This window comes from Neltuma alba, unplaced genomic scaffold (assembly GCF_004799145.2).
Source record: "Neltuma alba isolate B1F8T4 unplaced genomic scaffold, ASM479914v2 tig00013051_pilon, whole genome shotgun sequence".
Taxonomy (NCBI): Eukaryota; Viridiplantae; Streptophyta; class Magnoliopsida; order Fabales; family Fabaceae; genus Neltuma; species Neltuma alba.
This window is the reverse complement of record NW_021637393.1, coordinates 1-17,911: the sequence shown is the minus strand read 5'-3', so window position 1 is coordinate 17,911 and position 17,911 is coordinate 1. Positions and strand designations below refer to the sequence as shown.

The 17,911-nt window shown below is 33.4% G+C and overlaps 1 protein-coding gene across 1 annotated transcript; it reads left to right on the top strand.

The window, feature by feature from the left end:
• Window positions 1-156: 156 nt before the first annotated feature.
• On the top strand, window positions 157-16,292 carry LOC114733970 (receptor like protein 21-like; the record flags this gene model as incomplete). The annotated part of the gene is made up of 2 exons (XM_028921448.1): window positions 157-160; window positions 15,111-16,292. A coding segment is annotated over exon 2 (1,167 nt), but the record flags the coding sequence as incomplete, so codon positions are not given.
• Window positions 16,293-17,911: the final 1,619 nt, after the last annotated feature.

Genomic DNA, 17,911 nt, shown 5'->3' with positions numbered 1-17,911 from the left:
CTGCCGAGGTATAAGACCATATGTTACTTAAATATAGATAATTTTCTTTTGTCTCGTTCAATAATTGGACTTATAACATAGCGTTGCATAGTACTTGACTATAAGTTGAATGGTCAAATAAAATAACTTATTAAATGAAACAGCAAATGTTGACGTGAAAGTACATTCGCTCATAAACTTGCAATGACAAATTTTTATTAATGAGCTTGCTCTTGTTGTGTCCTTTGAGTATATAAATAGAGAGAAACAGAGCAAGAAGCAGCCTTATATAAAGGCTATTCACATTCATCTTTCTTCACCACGTGCTTTCATAATGTTATTCGAACCTTCCATTAAGCTACCGTGGCTGCCGCTGCCTCCAACCTATATGTGTACGTATAACTTAGCAATCTCCTTCTCAAAATCCTTCATTATTATATATCTATTTCGTCTCTGCCTCTCTGTTCCTATCATCAATATTTATTTATGAGCATTGCTTCTCGGATTTACTTTTAACGCCTAAATCCCCATAGCATGTTGAAGTTGATTCATACGTTTAAGCATGTCTCCACGTACAGTGCAATCAAATCCAATTTTAGCACCTAACATACGACAGACTGTAAATGATAATGCAAATCTTCCAAGATTCAGCAAAAATATGGGTCGGTCTTACTCGCAAAAATTAACTGCTTTTTTTTTTTGGTTTATCTTTTTTCTTTTTGTTCTTCATTTCTTTATTATTTTTTAAATAATCCCTACAAAGTCACAGCCAAAAATATGACTCGATCGATCAAAACATTATCGCATTCATTGGGCACAGTTGATAATATTGTCAGCTTTGAGAGGGAAGCACAGAGCATTAAGCAACCTTAGCAATGGAAAGGTCGATCCCTTCCCCGAAACTGCCTACTCCCAGGCGCTTTCATGCTGTCTTAGCCGCCCACCATTCGCGCACCTATACCATATATATATATGCGTCCTACATAGCATCTCAATCTCATCTCATTTTCGGGTCTACCCGTATCTTCATATAGTTCATAAGATCATTGTCAACTTCAATATTATTTGGTAATCATGAATCATCATTACAATCAGCTTGATCCTCCCGGTAAGTTTTCTCTTCCACAACAAGCTACTACTCTGTTATATCATTATATTGTGTTAGTAAATGCAATTAACAATATTAATTAATGAGATTATATATGATATATGATGAATTTGCAGTGTCGTATCCTTCACCGGTAATAGCATATCCGCCGCCGCCGCCGACCGTGAGTGCGCCTCCACCAATGGGGTATCCTTCAAAGGATGATGTTTCTTGGGACCCAAAACAGAGTGTTCTGCAGAAGACCACGAGTAGGGGTGATGGTTTCTTGGGAATGATCGTGAGTTCCCATAATATCTCTGTTTTTAAAAATTTTTTAAATGAATCTTCATTTCTCTTTCAATTGATTATTACCTGATATTAACTTTGTTTTGTCTCTTTTTCTTTTCTTCATTGTAGTTGTGCTGCTCTCTGTTGCTGCTACGTTTTGGATTGCTACTTTTGATTGCTTTCTGTGTTAGCTCCTTTTGGTTTCATATTTTTTCTCACACAATTTTTGTACTCCTCATAGTAACGTAAAGGGGCATGTTTTTTTGTAATGAGTATTATATTCACATTCTTGGAACTAAATTCAACTTATACATTATGAAATTACTAAGCTCAGTTCTGCGCTTGTTCTCAAGAGTTCAAGAGGGGTTCTGCGCTTGTTTTCAAGAGTTCAAGGAGGGGGAACAAACAATCTCCTTGAGGTCCAAAACAAAAAGCTGCTAACAATCTAATTATCAAAATTATCTCAGTGGAAAAAAGGGTTAAATCTGTATAGTTCATATCAATAGACGCTTTCCATATATATTCCCTTGAGAAGAATTATAGTCCAAAATGTACATTAAGGTAGCAGCGATATACGCAGCAAACTAGTACCACAGGCAAAAAGTAATGCAATATTTTTTTACGTAGTGCAGATGGTTCCTTCAAGCTACTTCACAGTTTGCCCTGTATCTGGCCATTAACTATAATTATTATCATATATGAGATTAACAATACCAATCAGTGATGCAAAAGTAACAAACAAATTCAATGCAAGGTACTATGTTTATTGCCATAGGATACAATTTATTAACTGATATTTCAAAATCTAATGTTAGTTCATTCCAGCCATATGAACCAATGCCAAGAACTTTTATTGATGAAAAATGTATTATTCCATCGCTTACTTCTAGTCCAAAGAGGTTGTCAACGTTGATTAAACAGATATAATTAAACACAAGCATAAATTATCTTGAGCAAACGATTCTTAACATCATCAATAAATATTAGAGCTATATTTCTAGCTTTATGATAAAACTGGCTCATTGCTTTACCAAATATACGACCTAAAACTGATAGCTTTTAGCCAAATATAGATTTCTTTTTCTGTTGTTTGTTTCTCCGCTTTCTGCAAATTCTTCGCCCAATATCCATGTGGGAGCCTTTCATTAAAATCATCTACAAAAAAATTACAAGTAATTATAGCCCTTGGTTTATTCTCCTTTTGCTCATTCTTTTCGTCTCCATCGAGATCGAGACTATATATACATATCATTGCCCCTCCCTTTTTCTTTCTCAGTCTAGTGCATAAACTGCAACAGATGCTATGAGTCAACTCAACTACTATAGCCAACTGCTATAGGATGGCACATAAATTCTCCGTGCACGCAATGCCTGGAACTGAGCTTATTGAAGCGGATTTTTTAACTATATATGCCGCATGCCTACAATTTTCGAGAATTTACTACGTACCCAACAGAGCTTGGTTCTGATGATCTCCGGCTACATTTGGTTTTGCAGTATACTATGGTTTCGTTAAATGTTTTCTGCTAAAACTGCGCTTTGTCCCAGGTTTGTTTGAATAATACATGAGATGTCAGATTTATAACAGATCAGAGTTGTTGTCTCTATGGGTCATAAATTCTAATCACACCCAGAATAGAGAGAATTGATAAGTGTTTGATTTCTTATTTTTTAATTGTTTTTAAAGAGATTCATTCATACATAATAATTCTATTCTTGGAGATCACCGGCCATTGACTATATTGCTCCACTGTTTGTATGGTTGTGACTCGGTTTTCAGGTCTTGGTTGGCTTTATTGAGACAATCGTGTTGTGTTTATTCTTTACGAAGAATATGTTTGTGAAAATAACATCCACACGAATGTCGTAATCATGATCTCCTATTGAAAATATATATGCAATAGATGGGAATACCAATTGTACTATGGGAAATTTAGTTAAAAAAATCCATGTTTAAAAATTTAATTAGCTAACAAGACCTAAATTTTATTGAGACTTTTTAATAATAATTTTTTTAGAACTTTATTGTAATTCTCCTTTCATTAAATGAGTAAATATTATAATACTGAGGACATTCTAGAACATAAAATCAATTTACAAGACAATTAAGGAAACATAATTGGAAAAGGGTAAAATATACAGTGAGAGGATAGGTGCGGGGGGTGCGGTGGTAGTTGTGACCCTTGTCCTTGTAACTATTTATCATTCATACATATAATACATACATTGTTAATTGTTTTTTCACTAGAAAATATACACATTGTTGCTTAAGATTTGTATTAGCGTTAAAACTGTGGTATTTTAATCACAAAAATTTAATTATAAGAGATAGATTTTGGGAATGATTTTAAACCTAATATATTTTGACATGGAGATAAAAGTGTTTTAGTCATTAACATATTTACTCATTTTCTTTTTTTCTTTTAATTTTCTCCCCTCCATTCAAGTAAGAGAGATGATAATATTTTATCTTTTCTTAATATTTTTTCCTCCTATTTTTTTGTCCCAACTTTTATTCCGATCCAAACAAAGCAAAAAGGTGTTTGAAATTTTAATCAATTTTTTAATTATTTCCCTCATTAATTATATCATCGTGTTCATCTCTTTTTTTCTGCTCATTCACTCCCTCTCTCCATAAGTATGAAATTCTTTTAAAAACAAAATCAATTTTTTATACATTTATTACTGTAAACCAATTTTTACTAATTTTTTACCCTCATAATTTAGTTATTCGTATCAGAATTTAGAAATTTAATTGATAAAAATTGACCGTCGTCTACTAAATTGACAACCGAAGGAATGAATGGAGATAATTTTTTTTTAGTTGAAGTGGTTTTGGTATGACGTCTCTCCCTCTGTTGTTTTCTAATACGTATTGAATAATTTTTTTACATATATGGTTAATATTAATTTTTCAATTAGGTCTTACATTAAAAACTGTATGCATGTTCAACCCTATATGCATGTCACCTTTTTTTTTTTCCCGAACCCTGTCATAATATTATTCTTGGTACGTACACAGGAGACTTTGGCAGGTTCAAAACCACAACTTCACGGTTTAGCAGATCAATTCTATTCAATGAATTATTATCCTGATTAATCATAACTGAGTGAATAAAACTCAATTTTAGTGCAAAACGCAGATGCTAAGGCCTTATAACCTCTCAATGGGGAAAAAATAGTCATTTAGATTATGGTGAAGGAAGCGTGAGTTTGTATGGAACGAACGGGACTTAGAATTGGTATAACTGTTTGGCAAATTTAGTTGATTAGATTAATTCGCTGAGATTTCCTTGAATGGGCATTTATTTGGATGCCAAAGCGTGAGCATTGTTTTGAATAGTCATGGCTGTCAGATCAGAGATGTAGAGGAAAAATGACTTGGTCTACATTTCCTTTTCTTGAAACATCAGCGTCTTTACTCATATATAACTCAATTCTAGCATGTTTTATTATAATCATGAAAAATTTTAAATTTCATCAACTTTATATTACCTCTCGTCTTTGATATAAGGTTTACTTTTAAATTATAAATTAAATTTTATATTAAGAATGAGAAGTAGTATTAAAGTTTAATAATTTTCTAATTTTATTCATATTTAATGTGTATACACACACAATTTCTGAGAAATAATAATTCACACAATAATAAATAAAAGATAAAATTATATATTCATGTAAAAAATTTAATGATGTTACTTATAAATTAAAAAAAAAGGAAATCTTTTCTCTTGAACTTATAAATAGAACCACGTGAGTATGCATTTGTTAGTTATTTATATCTTATTTACAGAATTAAAAAATTTAATTGATAGAAATTAAACTTCATATACTAAATTGATAACTGAAGCAATAAATGGAAATGATTTCTTTTTATTTGAAGCGGTTTCGATATGCATCTTTCTTTTCTTTCTTTTTTTTTTTTTTTAATTATCTTACTATGATTCCCCTGTTCGTATGTTCGACCCCCCCCCCCCCCAAAAAAAAGAAAAAAACACGCACACATCAATCTTTTTCCCCCCCTAACTCTTTGTCACTGTATTATTCTTGATACGTGTATTGGAGACTCTTGGCAAGTTCAAAACTGCAAATTCAATGAATTATTATCCTAATTAATCATAACTGAGTGACTACAACTCAAGTGTGCTATACGGTCTCATAATCTAATGGTATGGAAGATTTCCTGTAAACAAACAAAAAGTTGTGTATAATCTCAGTTAATTACTGTCTGCCACTAATTCAAAAGTTTTTAAAAAAAAAAAGAAAGGAAAAAAAGCACTAAACACATATGAACACATAGTTTAATTTGTTGGATTGTGCAGAAATGTCAAAAGCAAAAGCACTGACTTTTGAACAGTTGTGATAAATAATATAAAACTTGTTAGGCGTGGCGAATATAGATCGCAATTGTCAAGATCAATCATAAATTGAGTGGATACTTTAAGCCCAATCGTGTATTTCGGGGCAATGATTCTTCATCATTTTCTAACCTTTCACACTAAACCACAGGAAGTCTGTGTCAGATATGATAACGTTGATGTTCACTTATGAAACAAAAATGTACTTTTCTTCAATTGAAGAAATGATTCGGTCTCTAATATAAGAGTTAATCAACTGATTTGAGTAGATTAAAAAAATTTGTTGAGCTAGTTATTTATAATAAATACCATTGCGATACAATTTTATTAGTTACAATTATTATTTGATAGAATGTTTAACATGAAGCAGCCTTATAAAGGCTATTCACATTCATCTATTTCATCTCGGCCTCTCTGTTCCAGTCGTTCAGAAGATAACGAACTTAACTTCATCAATATTTATTAACCATAAATCTCTACCATCAACAAGAGCCTCCTGCTATATTTCCTGTTATATGTACATCAGATACGGTTTGTGATTAAAATACCATCTTGCCAAACGTACATAGTTTAAGTGGTTCCTTCAAGCTACTTCATAGTTTGCCCTGCATCTAACCATTAACTATAATTATTATTCTTTCGGTCTTTAATATAAGATATATTAAATTAATTTGATTAAATTATAAAAATTAGGTAAATTAGTTAATTATAAGAAATATATATGATTACCCTTCTCTTTTCTCTCGTTCTTTCTCAGTCTAGTGCAAAACCTGCGACAGATACTATGAGTCAACACAACCAAGTTTCAGGTTTTTGTAGAATTATTCAACTTAATTAATCATTTTCTTGCTGTATTATTGTTTATTTGATATATGTCAGATTGGATGATATGATTATGCACATGCAGAGGCTTATCAGCTATCAACACCAGTGATGGCTTATCCTCCACCGGGTCAGGCTTATCACCACCACCAAACACCGCCACCTGGATATCCCACCACCGTGCGAGCTGTTCAAGATTCATCACAGATCCCAGCTGACACCAAATGTAAGGGCGAAGGCTTCTGGAAAGGATGGTGGGTTCCTCTCTCATCACTTTCTCATCTCACATCTTTTCCCACACAGAACACAATTAATCCAACTTAATTTGTAATTTATTGCATATACTACCCCCGATCCTTAATATAAGACCCTGTTTGACCTTTATTTTGGTCTTAAATATAAGACCCCAATCCACTTTGTCTCTCATATTTATATATTTTTTTTCCAAAGTAGCCCTTCTAACAATGATAGTTCTAGTCAATACACTTGATTAGTAAGGATATTTTAGGAAAAACAACACCTATTTAGGATAAATAACTAACTCAACTTACTTCCTTAATCTCCTCAAATTAGTCAACTGGCTCTTATAATTAGGACAGGAGGTAGTACTATTTTTTTTTCCCATTAGATTGTAGATTATATATATAAAAGGTCAACTAATTAATTGGTATGTTTTGTTTGACTACGTTGTTTTGCTGTGCAGTGTTGCTGCGTTATACTGCTGCTAGGCCCTGGAATTTAGCTGTGGATATTGATTATTGAGAGTTCATTATTATTATTTCTTTATGTGAAATAATGATACTTTTTCCCTTTCATTTTAGTTCCTGTGTACTTTGTATGGGAGTTAATTAAGATATTAAAAGAAAAAAAAATGATCTAATCAATTTTGATTTATAATCTGCCCTTGTAAATGTCTACTCTTTGAGAGAGACAAGCTGATGAGCAGGGCATCCTTATTATATATGCATCAATAATCAATAGGGATAGTAATAAAAGGTTGAGCTTCAAATTTATTTAGGCAAGCAGAATCTGATTTTAGTTAATTATATATCTAGCATGATGTTACATTTCAGAATTTATATAAAATAATCAAGGTTTAAGATTTACAGCGACTCGAGAATAGTAAATCAAAAGGAGGGAGAATCAAGCAAACTCATCATTTCGAAGCAGATGATTTTTGAGACGCCTTCTTATGAACTTTTGCAGGAGCATGTGGGGTCTTTTTTCTAGGTGTCATTATCGTTCTTTATTTGAAACCTTACATTTTCAATTACAAACTAGTCATATTAGAGAGAGCGGTGACAAGTTATTTCATGGGTGGAGGCAAAAAAGAATAGCCTTTTAGTAGTTCATAAAATTTTGATCATGTAACAGACGATCACAATAACCAAAAGATTGTCAGTTTTGTGGAAAGATTTTGAGCCAAGTTTCGCACAGAGATGTCGAAACTGACATCATCAATTATCAAAGTGGAAAGAGTTTCCGTGGGACTGTGGTTTTGATCCCTCTCTCGTCTTGTCTGTATCTTTGGCTATCATTTCAAATTCTGCATTTTTTCCACATTCACAGTTATAATTCTCATATTACGTGCTAATTAAACCCAACATATATATTAAACCTTAAAGCTCATTTATAAAACAAAACTCAAGTTTTCTTAAATTATGTTGCGGAAATGACATCAGCAACTTTAATTTATCTCTATGTTTTGTTATAATCACGACCCATTCAGCGAGAAACTACATCATTTGTCATAACCATATGGCCGTTACAATATATATAGGAAAAATGATTATTATCTGCAAGAGGTTCTTGCAGTGTATACTATGGTTTTGTTAGATATTTTCTGCTAAAATTGCGCTGTGTCCCAACGTTGTTTGAACAATCCATCATAGATCAGATCTGTTTCTATGTGTCATAGATTCTAATCACACCCAAAATAGCAGACTGATAAGTCTGTGATTTATATTTAATGAAATTCTTTTTATAAAAATACATTTTAATTTTATTATTTTATAAGTCTGTGGGATCTCTGGCCATTGACTATATTAACACCCCCCCCAAAACCGGGGTTAGACTGTGGCTTGGTTTTCAAGTCTTGGTTGTTAGCTTTGTTGGTTGTGACTTACTTTTCAAGTCTTGCATGGTTGTTAGCTTTATTGGTTGTTTGCCACAAAGCAAGTGCTGTGTTTTTTTTCAATTTGGCAAAATGTTACGTTTCTCTCAGTTGAATTTTGCTGTGGATGTTGATTATCAAGATTTCATTACTGTTATCAGTTTATGTGAAACAATGATACTTTTTTCCCTTTCATTTTACTTTCCGTGTACTATTGTATGGTAGTTAATTAAGATGTTAAGAGAAAAAAAATCTTTTTGACTTTCCCCAAATTATAATCTGATCAATTTTCATTTATAATCTACTCCTATAAATGTCTACTCTGAGAGAGACAAGCTGAACAGGAGACTCTTATTATACGCATCAATAATCAACAGGTATAGTAGTAAAAGGTTAGGCTTTAAATTTATTTAGGCAAGCAGAATCTGATTTTAGTTAATTATATATATAGCATGATGTTACATTTTGGAATTATATAAAATAATCAAGATTAAGATTTACAGCAACTCGGCCATAGTAATTAAAAGATTTGATTCTTGTTGAAACACACTTAAATTGTAATATTATAGAACGTACGTAATTTTTGCTATAGCCTAATTAAACTTTATATATAAAACACGACAATTAACATAAAAATTCATTAAAATATATAGAAGTGTTTTATGTGCATAAACATGCCATATCTCAGACTCACACTGAGGAATCTTAGGCAGGCGCAAAAAAAAAAACAAAAACAAAAAAAAACAAAACAAAACAAAAAGAAACACTGCTCTTAGGAAAATACTATAAATCTTTAAAAACAAATGTGCATGATTAAAATGTAAGATCAAGAATAAACAGAGTCTAAAACCAATGAACACGACCCAAAAACAAGCAGAGATTAGCGGAAATAATTTTTTATTTGGCAAACCAACTCACCTATTACTACTTTGGTTCTCATTATAAGATCTCATTTGTAGACTACAAATAAAGTCTTATAATTAGGACTGTAAGTAGTATATTTTTTCTATCTTTTTGTTGTTTGTATAATTACCAGTCTTTGGCTAATCAAGTTCAAACCGGAAAATCCAGTTTAGATTAATTCTATAAGTTTTTATCCTAATAATTAGCCCTAACTGAGTGCCTAGGAGTCAATTTTAGTGCTAAACACAGATAAACGTAAAGAAATAAACTTCAGAGTTTAGACGTATAGTTTACTTTCTGCGCAAAAATCTCAGTCTACCATATACAGTCTGGCTTTCCAAACTCCCTTTGATGGGGCAAAGTTTGTTTGATAAGAATACACACACACATAGATATAAAGCTTATTTGTGTGGTGAACATTGTTAACAACTGTGAGGATCAATCATAAGTCGTCGAGAGGTCACGTCAAGCCCCATCGTGTATTTTGGGGGCAAGGAATCTTTCATCTTTTTCTAATCTTTCTGACTAACGACTCCAAATTTGTGTCAGTTATGAAGGGGAGCACTTGAGAGAATACTTCTTGGATCGGGTTGATCCATGGAAACTTGAGACAAAGGCCTACATAAATCAACCAAAACAATACTTAATTGCAAATGAAACTGCATATTTAGACTTTGTGTGAAGATATATCTCAAATTTTACAAAGAGATATCACAGAATCACGCATGCAGGAAGCATATAGGGGTGTGTGTGTGTGTGTGTGTTAACAACGTTGAAGAACCTCACTTGTGAAACAAAACTGTAGTTTTCTTTGATCGAAGAGATGACACGAATGAGATTTATATGTCATTCACATCCTGCTCATCAGCAACTTCATAACTTGTCATAATCACGACCCGGATTCAACAAGGAAACTATACGTTAAATTCCTCTCAGAACTTGACTCCTTGTAACTTTATGATAAATGTCATTCTTGCTGGTAGGTTTGATTTGAAATTAGTGTGAATGCGTACAGATATCTAGCCATCCAAGACGTGAGATGTGGGATGGCAGTTGGTCAATGACGGCCCAATGTGATGCGCGTTGTAGGGTATATTTTGCAGAATGTTGAGGCACACGCACTGACTTTTATTAGTCATGATAAGAATACAAATGAAATTATTGCAAGATACTCTTCGAAATTTCCAATTTTAAATTACCAAGTTGGTTCTTATTAGTCTCTCACCAAATTTTTAGAGAACACTATCAGTTGATCAACGTAGGAAGATGGGATGAGTTAGATGTTGAAGTGGCTAAAATAAGATGTGACGTGATTTTATAAGGTGTCCTAAGCGGATAAAGTTACATCCCAGGTGGTGCGTCCAAGTTGGCGTCCTACATGTTGATCAAGCCTTTCATGGCAACATGCATGTGACATTCAACATTACATTTAACAAGTGAACCCAAAGCCAAATCATCTAAGGTGAGGAATACCTAAATGAAGAGATTTATCTTCAAGAGTCTACAATATGCATTGAGAGCCCAAATCACCATATATTAAAGGCCTAATATATAAATATACACTTGGAGGAGACAAATTAAGTCATAATCTTCTAAATTTATGCCCAAATGCATATCCTAACTAATGTATCATAGAAATTCATGACTGTAAATAGTCGCATGGTGCATAATAAAGCTTTCGATGTATATATGTATAATTTACTTCGTGCTTCGTGGCACCGTCAACCTTGTCTACCTGACAATCTGGCGTTTAAGATTCCCGTTAATACGTTGTACAGAAATGGCCACTCGCACTGATTTTGAATAAATAGTGATAAGAATAGAACAATTTGTGCAATACACATTGTTAGCAATTAATTGTCAAGACCATGAATTGAGAGGTCAAGTCAATATAATCCTGTCTTTCGGCGAAGGAATCTTAATCTCCCCTCCCAAAAAAAAATTTTCGGACTAGATGAATATGTCAGATATGAAGTGGAGCTTTATTTTTTGCCTCTGCCCCATCTGAGTCTTCCAGGCAAAGATAGGGCCTCTATATATAGATGAACAACACGCAGTTGAAGACATGCATTGAGAAAAATGGGGTATTCAGTGAGAGAAGAGGTGCGGTGGGTGATGGCCATAATCATATTCATATTATTAGGGTTTAATGGAGAAGCTGAGGGGTGCTTGAAAGAAGAGAGAGAAGCTCTTCTGAAATTGAAAGAAGCTTTCAATTACCCAAATGGCTCTTCTCTTCCTTCTTGGAATAACCAAACCTTCTCTGATTGCTGCACTTGGGAGTCTGTACAGTGTGACAACTCTACTCACAGAGTGATAGTAATTGATTTGAGTGACAAAAGAGCTGAAGAGTTGGGACACATCAAATGGTCACTCAATGCTTCTTCTTTTCTCCCCTTCATCCAGCTTCAAGTGTTGCGTTTGCGTGGGAATTACTTGTCAGGTCACCCTCTTTCTTTTAACTATTCTATCATTCATGCATACATATACATACACACACAGTACATAAACATACATTTTTAATTAAGACCGACATTTTTATAAGTATTTCGACCTGTGATTTTTGAAGATGTAAAAGCACATCAGTTACGGTAAAAAAATAGTTAATAATGATTATGATCATATCATTCATTGCCTTTTATCTCGTTCTTTTTTGTTGGTTTCCTCTTTTAGCCTACTGATTTGCCGGCGTAAGAGTCCATTCTAGTTCTAGCTAATATGTGTGGATGATTTCTGATTGGAACAATGAAACTTTCCGTCCCTCAAATTTGCTTCACTTATTGATTTGGTCCATGAAATTTAATTAATTGTTATAAATCAAGTCCCTAAAGTTTCGTAATCATACAAAATTAGTCATTATGGTTTGAAGATATATAATCCTAAACGCACATTTGCTACCGCTAACCATTAATTCAAGGATGATAAACCCCACTTTGCTTTATTTATGAAATTTGAACCAATTTTTTTATATTTTCTCCCAATAATTATATGTTATATCACTTCATTTATTCTCTCTCATACTTATCTTTTTCTTACTCAATTTCTCTCTCATTTACCATTTTTATTATTTTTGGAAAAAAAATATTTCTACGTATTTATTACCTTTCAGTTATTTCAACAAACTATATAATCTACATAATTTAATCATTATATCTTATAGATAGCATCAGAGGGAATAAAATTGCGTATGAAACTTTAGGAACTTGATTGATAAAAATTAAACCTCACAGACCAAATTGATAACGGAGACAAATTAAATTTGAGTACCAAAAGTTTATTAGTCATTTTTTTAAAAAATATAATCAAGTAAGATATTTTAGAAAATGTTTGAGATACTAAACGTTTTGATTCATGTTGTAAATATTTTTTTAAAAATAAATTACTAGGCAAGATGTTTTCTTGGATATATAGAGGGGCCCAAAACAAGCTTAATAAACACTACATTATCAAACTTTCACTTCATGTTAAATTATGAAGAGGATGATGATATTAACTGTATGAATTATTTTTTATAATTCTTTATACCTACTAACATTCATAGTAACCGATCACATGTTGTTTGTGGGACAGGGCTGCTTGGCGATATCAGGCTCGTGAACTTGGAAGTGTTGAACTTACAATACAATATGCTCATAGAATTCCCATATTTCGGTGCTAAATCTTTGTCTTCTATATTATCCTATATTTTGAATGACATATGTAGTTACTGAAACGTGTATCAAAAGTATATCTTTTTTTAGAAAAAAGATTACCGGGCCATCATTTTAAGAAAAATGCTAAAAGGATTATATAGACAAGGTTTTCTCCATTAAATATATGAAAGTTTCTATTTCTTTTTATCTTGATTTTGTTGGGAAGTCAAATTATTCACCTTTGCCGCATAATCATCTCAACCGAACAATTTATGTGCCTTTATTTAATTGAGAGAATTGAATGAAATGTCAAAAGTAAGAGATAAGATGACGTTTTCTTACTTAGCAGATTCATTATCAATAAATTTTAACAAACACACACATGTATATACACACTAATTAATTTGAAGGGGCTGTGGCTTAACGCACACATGTCCATTTGGCATTTGACAGACCTTTCTCATTCACGTAATCTGGAGGCGCTGTGGCTTGGTGCTAATTACTTGGAGGGCAGCATTCCAGAATCTATTACGTCTCTTACTTCCCTCACCGTATTGACGTTAAGCAATAACAACCTCAATGGATCATTGCCACAACAAGGTACGCATCATATTTTATAGCATCTCCGATGGAAAGAACATAATCCATTAATTGAGTATTTGCCAATAAACATCAAATTTGCTGATAAAAATTTTTATTTTAATCAAACACTCAAATTTTCCTTGTTCGTGCAAATTGAGTTGACTATTCTGTCAAACCGATTTCCAATCTATCTCCTAACTGGCATGCGGCAGTAGTTTGAAATAACGTAGTCAAAACAAATAACAGTTGACAAAACAATAACAACAAGAAGATAGAGCCGTATTTAGACACATGGACAAGCTAAAACTAATAAAAGGAAATGGCTTAATAATTTATTTTTACTCATATTTTTGGGCTCAATGTTGAGGCTTTTTTCCTGGGCCCAATATTAATTTAAATACATTGTTCTGATGAAATAAGTTTAATGAAGAAAAATGGTGTATGTTGCAGGAGGCCTGTGCAATTTGAAGAATCTTTCATTATTGGATCTTAGCGACAATGAATTGGAGGGGCAACTCCCTCCATGTCTTGGCAATTTGACATCCTTAAATACGCTTTATCTTTCACGAAATCGTTTTGAAGGAACTTTTCCTTCCTCACTCTTTCATTCTTTGAGGTCTCTAACAGCTCTTTTGCTTACTGATGACAATTTCAACGGCTTATTTTCACTCTCTTCACTTGCCAACAACTCCAACCTCAAAGTCTTTTCCATTATATGCTCTCACACCAACCTGAGGCTTGAAACAGAGAATCCCCCATTTATCCCTTCCTTCCAATTGAGGTCTTTCAAAATCCGCAACTGTACTCTGAATGAAGCCAATGCTAAAAGAATGCCTACCTTTCTTCTTCATCAATATGACTTGCTACATCTAGAACTTACCAACACAAACATTTCAGGGGCCTTCCCGTCCTGGCTTTTGGCAAACAACACAAAATTGACTTATTTCAATCTGAGCCGCAGCTTGTTCACTGGTCCTTTTGAATTCAATTCCACCTCAAAACTGCTTCAAATGGAGTCTTTTGATATTTCATCAAACCCCATTAGAGATGAAATCCCTTCTCATGTTGGCTTCATTTTTCCCAACTTGATCTCTCTTAACATGTCTTCAACTTCATTGCGAGGTTGCTTCCCAGCTTCAATAGGTGAAATGAGACAACTGAATGATCTCGACTTGTCAGATAATAATTTATCTGGTTACTTGCCCCAAGAATTTGGTCAAGGTAACAATGAATTGAGGTTTTTGAAGTTGTCAAACAACCACCTCAGCGGCCCATGTCTTCCCATAGGATCAAATTTCACATCTTTGTTGTTATTAGATCTCAACAACAATAACTTCAAAGGAAAGCTTGAAGGTGCGGTCATGAATAGTACTGAATTAAGAATGTTGGATATTAGTGCCAACCAACTATCTGGTGAATTACCTAGCTGGATTGGAAACCTTCAACATTTGAGTTACCTCATTTTGTCAAAGAATTCTTTAACAGGTTCACTACCAGAAAGCTTTTGCAACTTGACCGAACTTACATGTCTAGACCTTTCTAAAAATAAATTCAATGGCTCTTTGCCAATTTGTCTAAATTTTTCAAAGTTGAAGTACTTGCATTTGGAGAGCAACCATTTCATGGGACTTCTACCTTCCACTATAGCCAATTTCCCTTTATTGTTGACTTTAAATTTGATGAATAACAATTTTTCCGGTCAACTTTCAAGATTGAATGGCTCATTTTTGAGTTTAAGGGTCCTCATGTTAAAAGGAAACAAACTTGAAGGCTCTATTCCTACCCGTTTATGCGAGCTCAAGAACATCAGGTTATTAGATCTTTCTCAAAATAAGCTTTCTGGAGGCATCCCATATTGCTTGAATAACATCACATTTGGAAAGATAGATGCACCAAGGGAAAAGGAAATAGGACATTTTACTGTGTCATGGACTACAAGATTTTCAAATTTTCAATTTAACTCTCTGACCGGTGAAGTTTCCATACCAAAAGAGAAAGAAAATTTTACACTGTATAAAGACCAAGAAGTAGATTTTACAACAAAAAGCAGGTATGAATCTTACAAAGGAAGCATTTTAAATTTCATGTCTGGGATGGATCTCTCAAGTAATCAATTGATAGGTGAGATTCCTTCACAAATTGGATACCTAGGCAGTATCCATGCATTAAATTTGTCAAACAATCGATTGAAAGGGCCCATTCCAGAAACATTTTCCCACCTCAAGCAGATAGAGAGCCTTGATCTTTCAAGCAACATATTGACAGGTCACATTCCTAAAGAACTAATTCAGTTGTACTCCTTGTCCGTCTTCTCGGTGGCTCATAACAATCTATCGGGAATGACACCTGACATGAAAAATCAATTTGCAACTTTTGATTCAACCAGTTATGAAGGGAACCCTTTTCTATGTGGTCCGCCTCTGCAGCAAAATTGCTTAAAAGCTGGAAGAAACAAGCAACCTCATGATCATTTGGAAGGGGATGACTTTCGAGATGCCTTCTTATGGAGTTTTGCTGGAGCATTTGGGGTCTTTTTTATAGGTATCATTATAGTTCTTTATTTGAACCCTTACATTTGCAATTACAGACTACTCATACTAGAGAGAGCTGTAACAAGTTATTTGTATGAGTGGTGGCAAAATAGGAAAACATTTTAATTTTAGTTCATAGGATTCTGATCATGTAAGAGATGGCCTGGTGATCATCTGTAGAATTACAATAACCAAGGGATTGCTAGTTTTAGGTCTTCTCGTGATCAAGAAGGAAACTAAATTGAAATATTCGAATCATTATTACTTTGTCTGTCTCCACGTGGTCGTTTAGTTCAACGATTGGACTTCTAACGCAGCCTTGTATAGTTGTTAACTATGTGACAAATAGTCGAATAAACTAACTCAGTAAATAAAACAGCAAATGTTAACATGAAAGTACATTTGCACGCACACTTACAATGACAAGTTTTTATTAATGTGCTTTTGTTGTGTCCTTTGGGTATATAAACAGAGAAACAGAGTATGAAGAAGCCTTATAAAGGCTATTCAAATTCACCTTTCTTCACACGCTTTCACAATATTATTCTTCTTTTTTTTAAACCAAAATTTCACAATATTATTCGAACCTTCCATTAAGCTACCTTAGCCGCTGCTGAAGCCAACCCATATTTATGTGTCGTGTGCGTATAACTTGGCAATCTCCTTCTCAAAATCCTTCAATATCATATATCTATTTCGTCTCTGCGTCTCTGTTCCTATCATCAATATTTATTTATGAACACTGCTTTCCAGATTTACTTATAACGCCTTAATCATAAAAGCATGTTGAAGTTGATTCATACGTTTAAGCATGTCTCTACAGTGCAATCGAATCAAACCCAATTTTAGCACCTAACACACAACAGACTGTAACTGATAATGCAAATCTTCGAAGATTCAGCAACAAGTACCATCCAGCTCGTATTTTATATACCCGTCTTTGAATGCGGGTACAATTTCTTTTAATCACTTTTAAGTGGACAATTTCCATCTATCCAGTTTTAGCAGTGTTGATAATATCAGCAGTAAGATTATGGGTCGGCCTTACCCAGAAAACTTAACTGCTTTAAAATTTCTTCGTTTCTTTTCTTTCTTTCTCTCTGTCTTTTTCTTCTTTTAAACAATCCTTGCAAAATCACATCCACAAAGAGATGGTCAATCAAAATATTATCGCATTGATTTGGTGGACCCCTACGAATAAAGCCACAGCCAGCTGCATGATTCTTTTTCTCATAACAGTAATATTTGTTTATTTATTTTAACATCTTCAGTTTGACTGATATTCATATTTGTAGAATTAGGTTGGATCAGCTTCGGATTTTGATGAGCCTGGTCTGTGAATTTCAGGTTTTAGGAATTATGAGTAATTAAGTATGGTCATTATGGAAAATTTGGTAATAAATATATCTCAAGTGAAAGATGCATTGACTCTCCATTTCTTGCCATTCTGGAAGGATCACTGAAGACTGAAGTGAAGATATTGATTTTTTTTTTTTGGTTTTGAAAATTTCTTGAAATAATCATGTTTAGATGAAGTAATCATGCATCCACAAAGTCATTCATTTGTTAGATGAAGTATTCCTCGCTCTGTAATGAGATCATGAAAGTTCAAAATA